Source organism: Emydura macquarii, unplaced genomic scaffold, assembly GCF_026122565.2.
Source record: "Emydura macquarii macquarii isolate MOO-44397 ecotype Brisbane River unplaced genomic scaffold, CSIRO-AGI_Emac_v2 contig_383, whole genome shotgun sequence".
NCBI lineage: Eukaryota > Metazoa > Chordata > Testudines > Chelidae > Emydura > Emydura macquarii.
In genome coordinates this window covers 1,726,093-1,740,439 of record NW_027130520.1, presented here as the reverse complement: position 1 = coordinate 1,740,439, position 14,347 = coordinate 1,726,093, and the positions used below count along the sequence as shown (strand labels likewise).

At 40.6% G+C, this 14,347-nt stretch overlaps 2 protein-coding genes across 4 annotated transcripts in view; one reads left to right on the top strand and one right to left on the bottom strand.

Annotated features, from left to right (window-relative positions):
- The window catches only part of TMEM67 (transmembrane protein 67), a 59,328-nt gene extending 53,708 nt beyond the window's left edge, over positions 1 to 5,620 (bottom strand). The window contains exons 1-4 of the mRNA XM_067536433.1: positions 5,437 to 5,620; positions 3,511 to 3,599; positions 2,788 to 2,881; positions 969 to 1,068 (exon numbers count right to left, since the gene is read on the bottom strand). Of these exons, the coding sequence (XP_067392534.1) occupies positions 969 to 1,068; positions 2,788 to 2,881; positions 3,511 to 3,599; positions 5,437 to 5,620 (467 nt within the window). The remainder of the gene's footprint in view (positions 1 to 968; positions 1,069 to 2,787; positions 2,882 to 3,510; positions 3,600 to 5,436) is intronic.
- A 1,828-nt stretch (positions 5,621 to 7,448) lies between these two features.
- RBM12B (RNA binding motif protein 12B) lies at positions 7,449 to 14,001 on the top strand. Of its 3 annotated transcripts, none has more exons than XM_067536414.1 (3): positions 7,449 to 7,572; positions 10,451 to 10,496; positions 11,210 to 14,001. In XM_067536414.1, exon 3 carries the CDS (start codon positions 11,238 to 11,240, stop codon positions 13,332 to 13,334), a length of 2,097 nt encoding a protein of 698 aa, XP_067392515.1. In that variant the 5' UTR covers positions 7,449 to 7,572; positions 10,451 to 10,496; positions 11,210 to 11,237; the 3' UTR covers positions 13,335 to 14,001. The 3 variants fall into 3 exon arrangements, with proteins under 3 accessions (XP_067392515.1, XP_067392522.1, XP_067392510.1); XM_067536421.1 differs by having other exon boundaries at positions 7,463 to 7,581; XM_067536409.1 differs by lacking the exon at positions 7,449 to 7,572 and having other exon boundaries at positions 7,598 to 10,496.
- The last annotated feature ends 346 nt before the right edge of the window (positions 14,002 to 14,347 follow it).

Sequence of the window (14,347 nt, the reverse complement as noted above, 5' to 3'; positions counted from 1 at the left end):
AAAAAGCTAGGAACCAGTAGGAAAAGGATAGATAATAAGACAGAAAATATCATAATGTCACTATATAAATTAATGGTATGCCCACATCTTGAATACTCTGTGCAGTTCCGGTCATCCCATCTCCAAAAAGACATTGAACTGGAAAAGGTATAGAGAAAGGCAACAAAAATTATTAGGGGTATGGAACATCTTCCACATGAGGAGAGATTAAAAAAACTGGGACTGTTCGCCTAGAAGAGAGACAATTAATGGGGGATATGATAGTTTTAGAAAATCATGAATGGGGTAGAGAAAGTGAATAAGTGAAATGTTATTTACTCCTTCACATAACACAAGGGGTTCTTGAACGAAATTAATAGGCTGCAGATTTAAAAACAAACAAAAGGAAGTACTTCTTCACACAACTTCTTCACAGTCAACCTGTGGAACTTGTTGCAAAGGCCGAAAGTGTAATTGGGTTAAAAAAAGAATTAGTTAAGTTCATGGAGGGCAGGTCCATCAATGAGATAAGGCGAGTGAAATATCTTTTACTGGACCAACTTTTGCTTGTGAGAGAGACTTTCCAGTATACACCGAGTTATCCTTCAGCTCTGTGTATGCTTGAAAGCTTGTCTCTCTCACCAGCAAAAGTTGGTCCAACAAAAGATATGACCTCACCCTATGTTGTCTCTTTAATATCCTGGGATCAATATGGCTAAAACACTGCAAGTGCGTTTCAGCTTAAGTATACAAAAAGTGTTCTTTTCTGTTTTCACAGCACAGTGTTTATTAGAGGCTTGAGTCAACTGCCAATGGTCTTCAATGGGAGCTGGACTGGGTTTTAAAAATTTTTTATGTTGCCTGTTCATTTCCACAACTATTCCATTAGCACCAAATAAAGCAATACATTATTAATATAAGAATGCATTTGTTCTCGCTCCACCACCAGCTTTGAATACACCAAATTTAGAAGAAGTAAGAATGCTTACCTATTTCCTAAGACATTTGAAGCAGAGAATGATGGTTCGTTTCCATCACAGCGTATACACAATGCTTCATTCAACAACGTGCCATTAACATCTCTTTCCACTGCATGAAAAAAATGCAAATATGAGCAATAATATGATATACAATATTCTGCATAGGTAATAAAGCTGCTTACAAAAATAATTATTTAAAGGAACACATCTTTTGGAAAATCTTCAGAAAATGTGGTTCAGAAATTAACACTAATACTAACACACACACACAAGTTTCTCTACACTGGTATTAAGGAGGAACTTGTCTTCAAAAGAACAGGATATTTATAATAAAATTGCAAAATTTTGGAGTAAAGTAATTCTCTTTGAACAGCATGTAACCATAATTTTTATGGAACAAGAAAGAAAAATTTAGAAATTGAAGCTTCCTAAGAAGACTAATAAAACCACAGATTAATGGTGTTAAAGAACTAAATTACAGATTCTGTGCAAAGATGGTGCACTTATGAACATGTCACAAATGTAAGAATTTTTTTCAAAGCTCTTTGGGGTGATTTGTTTAAGTTTTTGCATCATTGTACTTTTACTCTTTTGACTGTTTGCTATGGGGATGAGCAATGTGTTTTGTAACTCTCATGATGCTTAAGAAGGGATTTTTCAGCTAAAAACGTTTTTTGGTTCTTAGGAATATATTAGCAGTTTAATATTAAATGACAGTTGGGTGTATCTTAAGGCACCCTCAAAACCACATTTTTAAGACTTAAATCAGTGATCAGGAAGAATCAGCCTAGTACAAAGATATCTGATTTCTGTTGAAAAATGTAACTGTTTGGATAACAATATTAAAACATTTCTGTCACAAGTTCCTGAGTCTGGTATATAGCCAGAAAGATCAGGATGACATTGTGTCTTCTCTGAAAATAGGAGCAATGCAAAAATTAATAATTAGCCTTCTTTGCATCCAAAAGAGTCTGAAATAGGAGACATTTGATTCAGTTATGATAATTCCTGTTAAGAGAGTTTTTTTTCAGAACTGACCACCTGGCATCACAGACTAAGACCTTAAACACAACAAATGGACAGAAGCATTTCAGGTGTCAGGCAAGTCTATAAAAATCAGGCTATACAGAGATCACATTCTACTCTTGCCTTTTTATTTAAGAAGACATGTTTCAGAAACAACATAAATGTATATTTGATATAAATGAATATTGAAGTGCATTTACTGTGTCCACTGATATGCATCAGAAATTTTCTTGGGGTGGACACTCTAACCAGCTATGGGCTTAATCCTGCAACCCTTACTTATAAAGTCAGTGAGACCATTCATATGACTAAGGGCTGCAGCACTGGGCCATGTGTATCAAGAGAGACATGGGATGAGCTATTCTTAATCCAGGGTAGTTTGTTTACCCAGACTATCCTGCTATTTCTAATGATGGATGAGTCATTTCTGCATTACACAGCTTTAAAGTCTTCATTATCTTTGCATTTAACTAGTATGTTTTTGATAAAGTTGATGTCATTATCCCATTTTTTCACTTCAATCAGAATTGCTGCCTGCCAGGGATGGGCAAAGGGGTCTGGTAAGACTAATAATTCTTTAGTTTTACTTGCTACTTTCAAATGGAAGGAATAATGGCTAAAGAACACTGTTCTGTCTGCTATGGGTTTGTGGGTTTTTGGGGAGATGGTTTTAAAAACCAAGAAGAATACCCTTTTAACTTTGGCTTGCTGTTTCTTATTAATGTTAGTAATACACACTATGCTGTTTTGACAAACTCAGATGTTTAAGATCAACATTTCATATTGTGTATAAATTTCTTACCTAAAATTTCGTTAATGGAGCATTTACATTTTCCTTCCGTAGTTAAGCCCTTAGGACAAGTAATACAATTCCACCCATCTTCAGTAACTCCACTCTAAAGAAAGTTTAAAATATTTGTAAAATCCTTTATAAAAGTCCACTAGATCACCTGAAATAGAAGTCTGACACATACTTTAATTAAAATAGAAAGTATTCAAGTATTCTAACACGGATAACATTCACAAAGCTGTCTGAAGAACATGCTAGAGATCCTAGTACGGAGAACCATCAATGTATTCAATGGGCTCCATTCAGACTTAAGGATCTGCATAGATGGATCTCTTCGGAGGTTTGGAGTCACAATACTGTACCTAGTTAGAGTATAAGAGGCATTTTTAGTTAGGTTTTTTTAAAAGCATTAGTTGAAACCCATTTATGCATCTTGAAAATAAAGTGTTGTTTAAAAGTGCTTGGTTTACAATAGAAATGAAGTAACTTCATCTAACAAAAGTTTCATAGATACAGCACTCAGAATTTTATTCTTACCAATACCTGAACACAAATTTTCAATAGTTCTAAATAAAAATATTGCTGTCAAAATATTTTCTTAAAGTTAAAATTTTCCAAACAAAATTAAATAAGAAATTTTGTAATAAATTAAAAAAGAAATCAAAACTTATCAAAGACTGCAAACTGCAAAAATGTATCATCATCACAGTACAATTTGTAAAGTCTAATACTTGCCATATTCTGTGGGCATTTTTCACAAATAACAGAAGGCCCACCATTATTAGAAACCATCTTGAATCCTGGTACACATACACATGAAGTACCTAAAAAGTAAATAATACATTTTATTTTTCATCCCATACAAATAAAAACGCAACTCTATCATATAGCAATTGCTACAGCTCTTAAATGAAGACTCATTTAATTTCCTGCTTAAACAAGATATCTGAATAAGAACTGCAGTAAAAACACTCTACTTCTTTTAGAATGTTTATGTTAGAGTTCAGTTTTTATCCTTCAAAAGTAGAATTACTCTGAAAGATTAAAGATAAGCAACGAAAACCATTTTCTTTGTGTGCAAAGAGCATTAAAGTTATTTTGTAAGCTGTTTTAAAAATTCAGTAGTTTTTAAATATAAATTTTCCTTTATTCAAACATGAATAGTAAAATAACCTATCCTCAAATACTGCAAATACTATTCCATCAGCTTGATCCTGTGAAGTTTTCAGCACTTGCAACTTTCACTGATTTCAACTGTGAAAGTTGAGGGTACACAAGAATGGCCCCCTAATTATTATTTACATTTATTGTTATTTCTAATGCAAACAAAACCTGACATAAAATTAAACAAATAAAATATTGAGCTTTGCTCAATTTGAGAAACTTTTTTTTAAATGGCATTGTCAGAAAATTTTCTCAGATCCCTGTTACTCCCTTCTTTGCAAGAATCTACAACTCATGTATCTACAGCATGAATTTTTAATGTATATACACATACATTTCAAAACATAATCTATTCTAAATGCTTTCAGCTCTGGACAGATCACATAACACTGGACCTATCTGATCAAGTACACATTTGCAGAAATTTACAAGTGTCCAAGACCCACAAATACTCATCAGCCACATACTAGGAAAAAGCATCAATCAAGGTTATTAATTCTTCAGTTAATGAGCACCACATTGATGCACATTTAACACAAAAAGGAAAGAGACTAAGGCCTTGTCTAAGCTAACACTGATGCCAGCAAAACTTTTGTCATGCAAGGGTGTGAAAAAACACACCGCTGAGTGACAAGTTTTGCTAGCATAAGCTAGCAGTGCTTTGTTGGCAGGAGACACTCTCCCACCAACATAGCTACCACCACTCATTTAAGTTGTTTCATTATCTAGGTAGGAGAACACTCTCCCGCTATCATAACACAGCTACACAAGCGCTCTTACAGTGGCACAGCGGTCTCATTTCTAGACTTGTTGTTTAGGGCAACTATTATATGAAATGAAAAAGCTGGTCACACCAGAATGACATTCAGCTCTTCAAAGTGATACATTTAATGTGTTTTTTCTAACCTTCCTCTTTCTCTGCTTCTTATCTGTCCAAAAACAACGAGATTTCTGTGGCACTTTAAAGACTAACAAATTTAATTTTTTATAGGCATAAGCTTTCGTGAGACTCAGCTCACTTCGTCAGATGCAGAGGTAGAATGATACAGTAAATAGGAAACATAGATATACAAGTGCATAGAGAACAATGGGGGAGATGGATGAAAGCCGGGTACTTGAGGGCTAATGACAGTCATTGAGTATACTCCCCCTGTCTGCCCTTGTTAGGGTGACACGCTGCTCGGCTCCCAGGATCTGCCACAAACACGGCTTTAAAAGCCGCTTTGTGATCGCAGCCTCCAGGCAGGTGCCTCAAGCTGATCCCGTGTCTGAGCGGAGACTGGCCTCCCAGCCCCACCCCCGAGATGGGTGTTCACCCACCTCCAATACCTAGACAGACGGACGGCAGGCTGGACTTACACATCCCAACCCCGCCTACTAGGAGACAGGACTCCCCCCATCCTCCGAGGCTGCGCCCCTCGCTCGCTCCCTCTCCTTCCCTCCAGCGCGGCCCGGCGGGGAAGGGGATGGGACTGGGAGGGGAGGAGGGGCTCTCACCCCAGGCGCTCCGCCCCTGGTGGGGCCCGCACTGGCCGCACGCCAGGCTGGAGATATCGAAGAAACGGGCAGCGCCGCAGTCCTGGGGTTGGCGCAGGGGCAGGGAGAAGCTCTGCCCGGCCGAGAGTCGCGCGCTGAACAGCAGGACCAGAGCAACGCAGCCATAGCGCCCCGCCGTCGCCATGGCTACTCAGTCTCAGCACCCCCCTTCCTCCGCCTCGCCCGCGCTGATTGGCGAAACCCGCCTCCCAGACGATTAACGGACAGTCCCGACTACGGGCAGCCAGAGGGGCCAGAATCCCAGAAAGAGCAGGAAGGGGAAGGGGGGAAAAGGGGACTGGCGGCACTGACCGACCGTGCGTCTCACCTCCCCGCGCCCCCGCCCCCTGAACGGAAGAGCAGGTTTAGAAAAACAGCGTGGTGTGATGTCAGGACGGGGAGCAAATATAAGAGACTGCCAGACCAGTGAATTACAGATGGGTGAGCGGTGGTGTGGCGGAAAGAGGGAGGGAGGAATAGGATGAGAGCTGAGGAAGAGGTGCGTACGCTGAAGACTGGAGAAAAAGGAAATATAAAAGGAATATAAAACCAGCACAATATATACTATATATATATATTTATTATTATTATATAATACCGGAGAACCCAGTAAGAAGATCGTGCTAAGGGAGAGAAATAATCTTGGCTCAAAATAGATTTTTTTTTTAAATAGACCTGGGTCTGCAAAGCAAGGGTAAAATAAAAAGCAGCAGGGAGAAAACAGCAAAGGGAACAGAGATAGACACCTATACCTCTCATGCTCTCTAAATCTTACCAAAACTTCTGTACGTTGGATGTCTTTAGGATTATTCCTGACTTTCCTTTTCCAGGCACCAAATCACATCTCAGTTTATGATCCTGTGTGCTATTACTGCTTGGAAACCCAACCCATATGCTTATCACACCAATTGCTTTCTAGTAGTTCCCAACTGGATACATGTTTCAGCAGTAACTGTGACTTAAGGGTCCAGTTACCAGTGACAGATTGAGACTTCTATCTTCCTGCTCCAGTAGCATCTTTTCTGGAGATAGCAAATGGAGGCTCAACTGTCAGTTACATAAACTCAATCCCCCTACATTTGTTCCACCAACTATCATGTATTTTTCACAGTAAAATAATAAGAAAACGATTACTTGAAAGTTGGAGAACCGCTTCCAGAAAAACTGGCACCTATTTCCAAACCAAAATTGAAGATAGTTGCTACTTATATGGAGAGCAGAATCCTGACTTTAGGAGTATTATGCTTAGTCTCTAAGGTACCTATCACCCACAATAAATACTTCATAACCCATTAATTCATCCTGATACCATCACTGGTATTCTATCCTTCCCGCCAGAAGGCAGCCACTCAAACCTCCAACCAACCCCATGTCAATGCTATTCCAGCCAGCACCAAAACAGGATTAGAGGACACCACCCTGGAAACAAGGGGCAGAGGTGCTAACGAGGCTCCAGAATAGACTGTGAGACTGAAGGCTAAAAGGCTCCGATCCGACTCCGCACGCTCAAGAGTCAAGACAGAGGCCCTTTCCCTTTGTTCGCTATGCGGGAGAGAAGGTAAAATCTTTTCCGCACTGCCCACAGAGATGATTGAAAAAAGAACGGAGCAGCGGAGCACAGGACACTAGCGGGAGATTCTACGCATGCGCATTTGTGAACCAAGCACGGGGAAAGCAGCGGCCGTCTAGCAAAGCACAGACGCATGCGTACTGAAGTCCGATGCGCCGCCGCCTATGACTTAGCACATGCGCAGTGAGAACGCAGGAGATGAAAGCTGAAAAGGTCACGCACGCATGTGCACTGGTTCCGGGTACCGGAAGAGGTTGCAGTGACACCCTCACCCTGCCGTAGGCGGCAGTCTAGATTGTACCTGCGTAACGATAAGGCGAGCGGGAAGAGATGCGGGAAGGGTCGCGCATGTGTAGTGCAGTCTGAACTGTAGCGTAGGGGGCGCGCATGCGTGTGGGCCTGGTCAGACTCAGTTGGGAAAAGGGGAAAGACGCCATCTTGTTACTGCTTGAGTCCGGAGCTGCTGCAGCGGGGGACACGGAGCGAGGCGCTCTGCGGGGAGCTTCTCCCTCGTGTAGCGGGCAGCGGTGTGTACGGTGGGTGGGGCCATGGAAGTGGGGTGAGGGAGATCGGCTCCCCCGGGCAGTGCTCTCGGTCGCCCGCTGGCCGGGCGCCCGTCTTGGGGGCGGAGGGTCTGCGCTGGGAGATGGCCACGGCACGGGTCCACGATACGTTGCTGGTTTCTCCAGCTGCCTGGGCGGGCTCCGCTGGAGTCCCGTCCTAGTGCCTGCGATGCTGTCGCCCGTGGAGGCCTGTCGGCCGCTCCGGATGGTCCTCCTCATTCGTGAGCTTGGATATCGGCCCCCCGTTCCGTCCCGTCCCCTCCCGCCTCGGTACCGCGGGGAGGCCGGGCTTGTTCTCCGCAGGATCGGATCACAAACGGCCTCTGGCGGGACTGGGGCGCGCGTGGCATGAGGCGAGCGACCCCCTTTTTCCTCCTCCGTATGGGCTGGGTCCCGTAAGTCTCTGGATGGAGGATCCCAGCGAACATGCGGGCCGGTGCTGGAGGCACCCGGGTCGTGCCCAGTTTGGAGGCGGAAGGTGCTTTGCTTTCTAGGCTTGAGATGCGTCGTCAGTCGCCCTAATCGGGCTGCGGAGTGTGGGATGCTGCGAGTAGGGGCGGCCCCGCCGCGCTGTGGCCCAGAGTTTGTGGGACCGTTGGCTCATGCTCGACACCTGCTGGTTTTTCCCAAATGGCAGCGCCACGCCGAAGTCTTCCATCCGTTCCGTGCAATGGGCTTCTCTGCAGACGTGATTCAGATGTTGCTCCAGTGAAACTAAATTTCCGAGTTGATAACGCCTTGCTTTGGCTGTTAAAGTCCATTTTTGCCAGCAGCTGAGATTGGGAATTGCTTACTGACCTACCTTTTTAAAACAAAATTAATAAACACGTCATTGTTCATTCACTTCGGTTTTAGTTTCAGTTAGTGCCATCTGCTGGATTGTCTTCAGTCGTGCTTTCCAAGCCATGACTTTGATTGCATGGGACCTGGGTCTGAGAAATCATAAGGTGATAAGTAACCATCAACCTTATGGAGACCTAGTTTTATGAAATGTTTGTCTCTTTTTGATTGGTAGTGAAAGTGAGCATGGTATCAGGTTTTGCCAGGTGATGAGATGAAAGTATAGTCATAATGGCCTTGTGTGCTGCTTATTGATATTTTTTAAAAGACGATATTTAATGTAAGCTAACAAAGCCTTTGTGGTTTGAATTGGTGAATACATAGGGTTTTCCCAAAAGCCTTATCCATTTAGTATCTGAATATTTGTTCTTCTTGGAAAGCCTCACTCTACTGCTGATTTGGACTTACGTGTATTTTAAGAAAAAGCTTGTCTTTTTTTTTTTTTTTTAAGACTACATTTCAGTTTCCTGGGTTATTCATTTAAGCCATCTGATGACTTGTCTACATTTGTTACCATCTCTTGATTGTTTGGATGAACAGCTAGTAAAAAATGTATTGGATTAACTTGTACTTGTATTGTGGAACAATTAACAGTGACTTAATTTTATGTGGTGATCTGAAATTAATTTGTCTGGTTTAAGCACTAGAAGCTGTATATTATGTCCATGGTGTATGATGGATAACTTGACGGTTGTCATCACAGGAGGAGTACTGAGCATAACTGGTTCTGGGCTGACAACAAAATACCAGGAAACGATTTTTGGTTGTAGGAACACAGAAAGGTGCTAGAAAACTGCTGAAATACTCCATCAGAATCCTACATGAATTAGTGGGCAAATGGACTTGACTTTTCAAGAAATGAAGGCCCTTTCAGAGAATTCTCTCACCATTGAATTCTTTTCTTGCACGTTGGCATTGCTATTTCATCTGTTGAGAAGATAGCTTATACAGATGTGGGGAGCTGTTTATCTACAAGTGCAAACATTCAGTCTTCCTAGTTTACAGGCATGTCTACAGAAAGCAAGTATTCAGACAATTTAGAAGTAAAATAAGATCTGTCAGTTACAGAAATTTGGGCTTCTATTTTTTTTTGTGCTAACTAAATACAGGTGAAGTGATCAGCTTTTGTGATTAGTAGATGTCCGTAGATCAGAAATCTGAGTAATTTATAATGGTCTGCATTGTGTCTTACAATTGTGATAAATTAGGGCTTTCTGTATAATGTGGTGGCATTTTTAACTACTTGTCAGTAGCAGCTTGTTTAAAAAGAAAATAATTTGGTAGTAATTCAGTGCATAAGTTTGCCTTGTTTCTGTAATGTAGATCTGTGTTATCCTGTAGCTTGTCAGAGCACATTCAGTGGTTCGTGGTTACATGTTTGAAATGCAGCAAGCATTTGTGAGGGAAGAACCATGCAAATGAGGTTTGTTTATAAATTCATGTACTCATTGAAATCTGTTTGGAATTTTTGGCTCTTTCATATGATTTGCATTGAAGATAGACATAGTGGACTGGTGATGATTAGTATGTTTTGTCATGCACATCAAAAGCAGGTGGATTTCAGAAGAATTGGACATGCAATCTTGAGCTGGATTTATACACCTTTCAAGGACTGAAGTAATAGAGGGTTTTTCCTCTACCTTATTGGCAGTTCTATTGCATTTCAACAGTTCAATGTGGCACAATTGATGACCGATTAATCTCAGCATGTTTACATCATTTCCAGAAGTCACCCTTAACTTTTGAATTTTCTTTCCTACTGCTAAACGGATTCACAGGCAGAGATGCAAGTCGTAGCATTTTGCTGAAGTACAGTATGTCTGACTTATATTTCTCTTGGAACAAGGAAGGAATTCTCCATAGTACTCAAACTTGTGGTTTCATTACAGTGCTTGGCTGTTAATGTTATCCATTGATATGGACATGCCACAGTAATGTGGCACAAATTGTGAACTCAAACTCCGATATCAGCCATTAATTATGTTTCATTTTCTTTCCACAGTTAAGTTGATTTTACAGAATTTATCAGGTCTTCCAAGCAAAAACAGGTAAGCTGCCTAAAGCTTAACGCTTATCACTGAATATTTTTAAAGATCACGCACAACCTTTTCTCACATACTTATGACTGGGAAGTAGGACATACTCTCCTGAGTGCATGTGGCTGATGTAGTTAGCATCCTGACTACTTGAAAGAGGCAATGTTGTTGAATGCTGAATAAATGTACCCATCGTTGAGCAGAACTGGTCAGTTGGTAGACCAGCTTGTCTGAAAGTCTAAATTCATCATTGCGGATGAATTACTTTAATTATCAGTGAAGTAGTTATCCTTTTTGTCTGTAATCTACCTAGAGCTCTCAGTGCTATGATGGAAAGTGTCCTATTAACACTGAAACAGAAGATTTTGGTCTTTAATATCAGGTAGAGACCTCTGGAAGGTAGCAATCGTGCCATGAAGGACTTGAGGCATTCCTTATTTATCTTGGATGGCGAGAAAAGTGACTTCTTTGGATTTTGTTGCCCTTAAGATAAGGAGTATTGACAGTTCTGTGCGTACCTCTAGGTGGAGTAGTGAATTGTTCTGACTACTTAATCAACTTTAAGATTAAAACAGGATCACTGATTGATGTGAATTTGAGAGTTTTTGATTTCATAAATCTTGACTGAGACAGATTTTCCTTGAAAAGGCTCTAGCTTAAGTATTAAGATACTGTAATAGATGAGTAATAAAGACTTGCTATCATGTGTACCTTTTTGTCTGCAGGTGATTTTTGCTGTGGGTTGAGCTCAGAATGGCTGTAGTCATCCGTTTACAGGGGCTTCCTGTTGTTGCGGGTCCTGCAGATATTCGCCGTTTCTTCTCGGGATTGAATATTCCTGATGGAGGAGTGCATATTATTGGAGGAGAAATTGGGGAGGCTTTTATTATATTTGCAACAGATGAAGATGCACGACGTGCTATGAGCTGTTCAGGAGGCCTTATCAAAGACTCCCCCACAGAGCTCTTTCTCAGCAGCAAGACCGAAATGCAGAATACAATAGAAATGAGCCGGAAAAGATTTGATCGCGGGGGAAGAGAGCCAATGTCTGGGTCTAGACGAACAGGTGGTAGTAATTCTGGTGCATCAGGAGTTGGGAACCTTTCAAATTTAGTTGCAGCTATTACAAAAGGAATAAATAAATCTGGTTATGTTTCATCAAATCACCCGGAGGCTGGCTTTCATACCAATGGTACAAGACATGGTGATACAAGTATACCTAAATCAAACTATAACCAATCAAGAAGGGAGTCATTTAGTTCAGATGATGTTTATTTATTTCTACATGGTATACCATACTCTGCAACAGAAGATGAAGTACGTGCTTTCTTTTCTGGATTACGAGTAGATGGAGTGATCTTTATAAAACGGCAAAATGGCCTAAACAATGGTGATGGTTTGGTAAAATTTGCTACACCTCATGGTGCCTTAGAAGGACTTAAACGGCATAAACAATACATGGGTCCAAGATTTATAGAAATAAGTCCAGCTACTGAAGAACAGTGGATTGAATATGGTGGCACAGTGGACATGAAGAATGAAATTGCTCGTTACTTAAGTAAAGAGCGTTCTCCAACAAGAGGTTCAAACTATACTTATTCAAGAAAACATTCTCATTCAAGATCTCCCCCAAGATCTCCTCCAAGGAGACAAAGAACACGCTCTCGTTCACCTCACAGCCAGGAATTTTACATACACTTAAGAAATCTGTCTACTAATCTTGAGAAGAGAGATCTGAGAGCTTTCTTTGAAGACCTGGATGTGTCTAACTACCAGATCAAGTTTTTAATGGACAAGCATCAAAGGAGAACTAGAGATGCATTTGTAATGTTGAAGAATCAGAGAGAGTATGAAATTGCTCTGGGATTTCACAGGATGTTTCTTTTCAATCGTCCTGTTTACATTTTTCCTATTTCTAGAAGATCCATGTTGAAACTAATTGAATCATATGAGAAGAAGAGATCACAAGAAAGAGATCGGCCTGGTCAGGCTATGTCAGAAAAAAGTTATCGGGAGGGGCATTCTGGCCCAAAGATGTGCATATATATAAGAAACTTCCCATTTGATGTGACAAAAGTTGAAGTGCAAAAGTTCTTTGCAGGATTTGCTATTGATGAAGATGATGTGTACTTGCTTTATGATGACAAAGGAGTTGGGCTGGGAGAAGCATTGGTAAAGTTCAAATCTGAAGAGCAGGCAATGAAAGCAGAAAGTTTAAATCGTCGAAGGTTCTTGGGAACAGAGGTACTGTTAAGACCTATATCTGAGGAACAGATGCAGGAGTTTGGTATACATGTTCCACCATCAGCACCAAGTGGAAAAATGCAAGTTCATTCGCAGGCATATGACAGAGATGAGCATTCCCGTCCAGCTGGTTCACCACCTGGACAACCACAAGGACCACCCATGCACTCATTTGGCCCTCCTGGGAGCTTTAGGCATCCTCCTGATGTTAGACAACCTCCTGAGGATTTTAGAGGTCCTCCACCTTTTATGGATTTTGGTGGTGATGGCGAACCTTTTGGTAGGATGGAGTATGGAAACAATAATACGGGAGGCTTTCCTGAGGGAAGATTTATGCCTGATCCAAATTTCAGTGGTGGTTCTGATCGTGTAACTCCTATTAGATTAAAGAATTTGCCATTTAGAGCCACCCCTAATGAAATTTTGGATTTTTTCTATGGATATAGAGTCATTCCAGAGTCTGTTTCTATACAGTGTAATGAACACGGATTGCCTTCAGGTGATGCTATTGTTGCTATGACAAATTATGAGGAAGCCATGGCTGCCATTAATGAGCTAAATGATAGACCAATTGGCCCACGCAAAGTTAAACTAAGTTTGCTTTAAAGAGGGGAAAAGTGTCTCAAATGAAAAATTCTAGACATCACAGTATTGATGCAGTAAGGTGGATTCTTATTTACAATTTTTTGTTACTGGAAGATGCAAAAGAAACATTTTCCATAAACAGAGGAAGTTGTAAATAGTGTCATGTTTAGTTATTTTGCATTGGTTCAAATTGACATCTGTAAGGTTTTTTAGAAAACATCTTAGAATTGTATTATGCTCATTTTTATTTTTATGGCAGATGGAGAGCTCAGTATCCTACTGGATTGTTCATTGACTTGTAAGGTGCATATCTTGATATTAAGACCTACAAACATGGAGTCGTAATGCATTTGGGGTTTTTTAGTTTGCTTTCATTCCATGGTTCCATGACTCTCTGCATCATATGAAAATGTAAAAGTGCTGGTTGACTTGATTGTACAGACAGGTCAAAGAGAACTTTAGTGCCACTTTCATTAGTAAATACTCCTGGGACTATAGTCAACCCTTTATATTTAGAATAGATAAACTGTAAACATGAGTAAATTTCTTAAGTGTAAACTGTTTAGTCTTGTTCAGTTTCATGTGGTCACAGGCATCTCAAGTTATTCTCATAAAATTAGTTTCCTATTCATGTTAGCTGGCTGTGCAACTTTTTAAAAAAATAAATAAATAAAAGGATTTACAGCTATGTGGATTATCTGTTGAACATTTATTTGTGTACACTTGTTCATCTAAAGCTTTTACTTAACACTTGGTCACCATCTTTCGTGGAAGGGGTGAAAAACGGATATTCAGTATACACCGCTCTTTGCACATGTTGGTCAGTTTTGGCTCTAAAATCTGTTACTCAAAATTTAGTGAGATTTTCTGTTCTATCTGAGCATAGTATATTGTCAAGGGTAGAGAGTGAAAGTAGGATATAGGTTTTTTAGTGTCCCATATCCACATTCTTGAACCTACTATTGGGAATAAGTTTTTAATTATAACAAAATTCTTAAATGCAAATTAATTCAGTGACCATGCTATGTACAAAC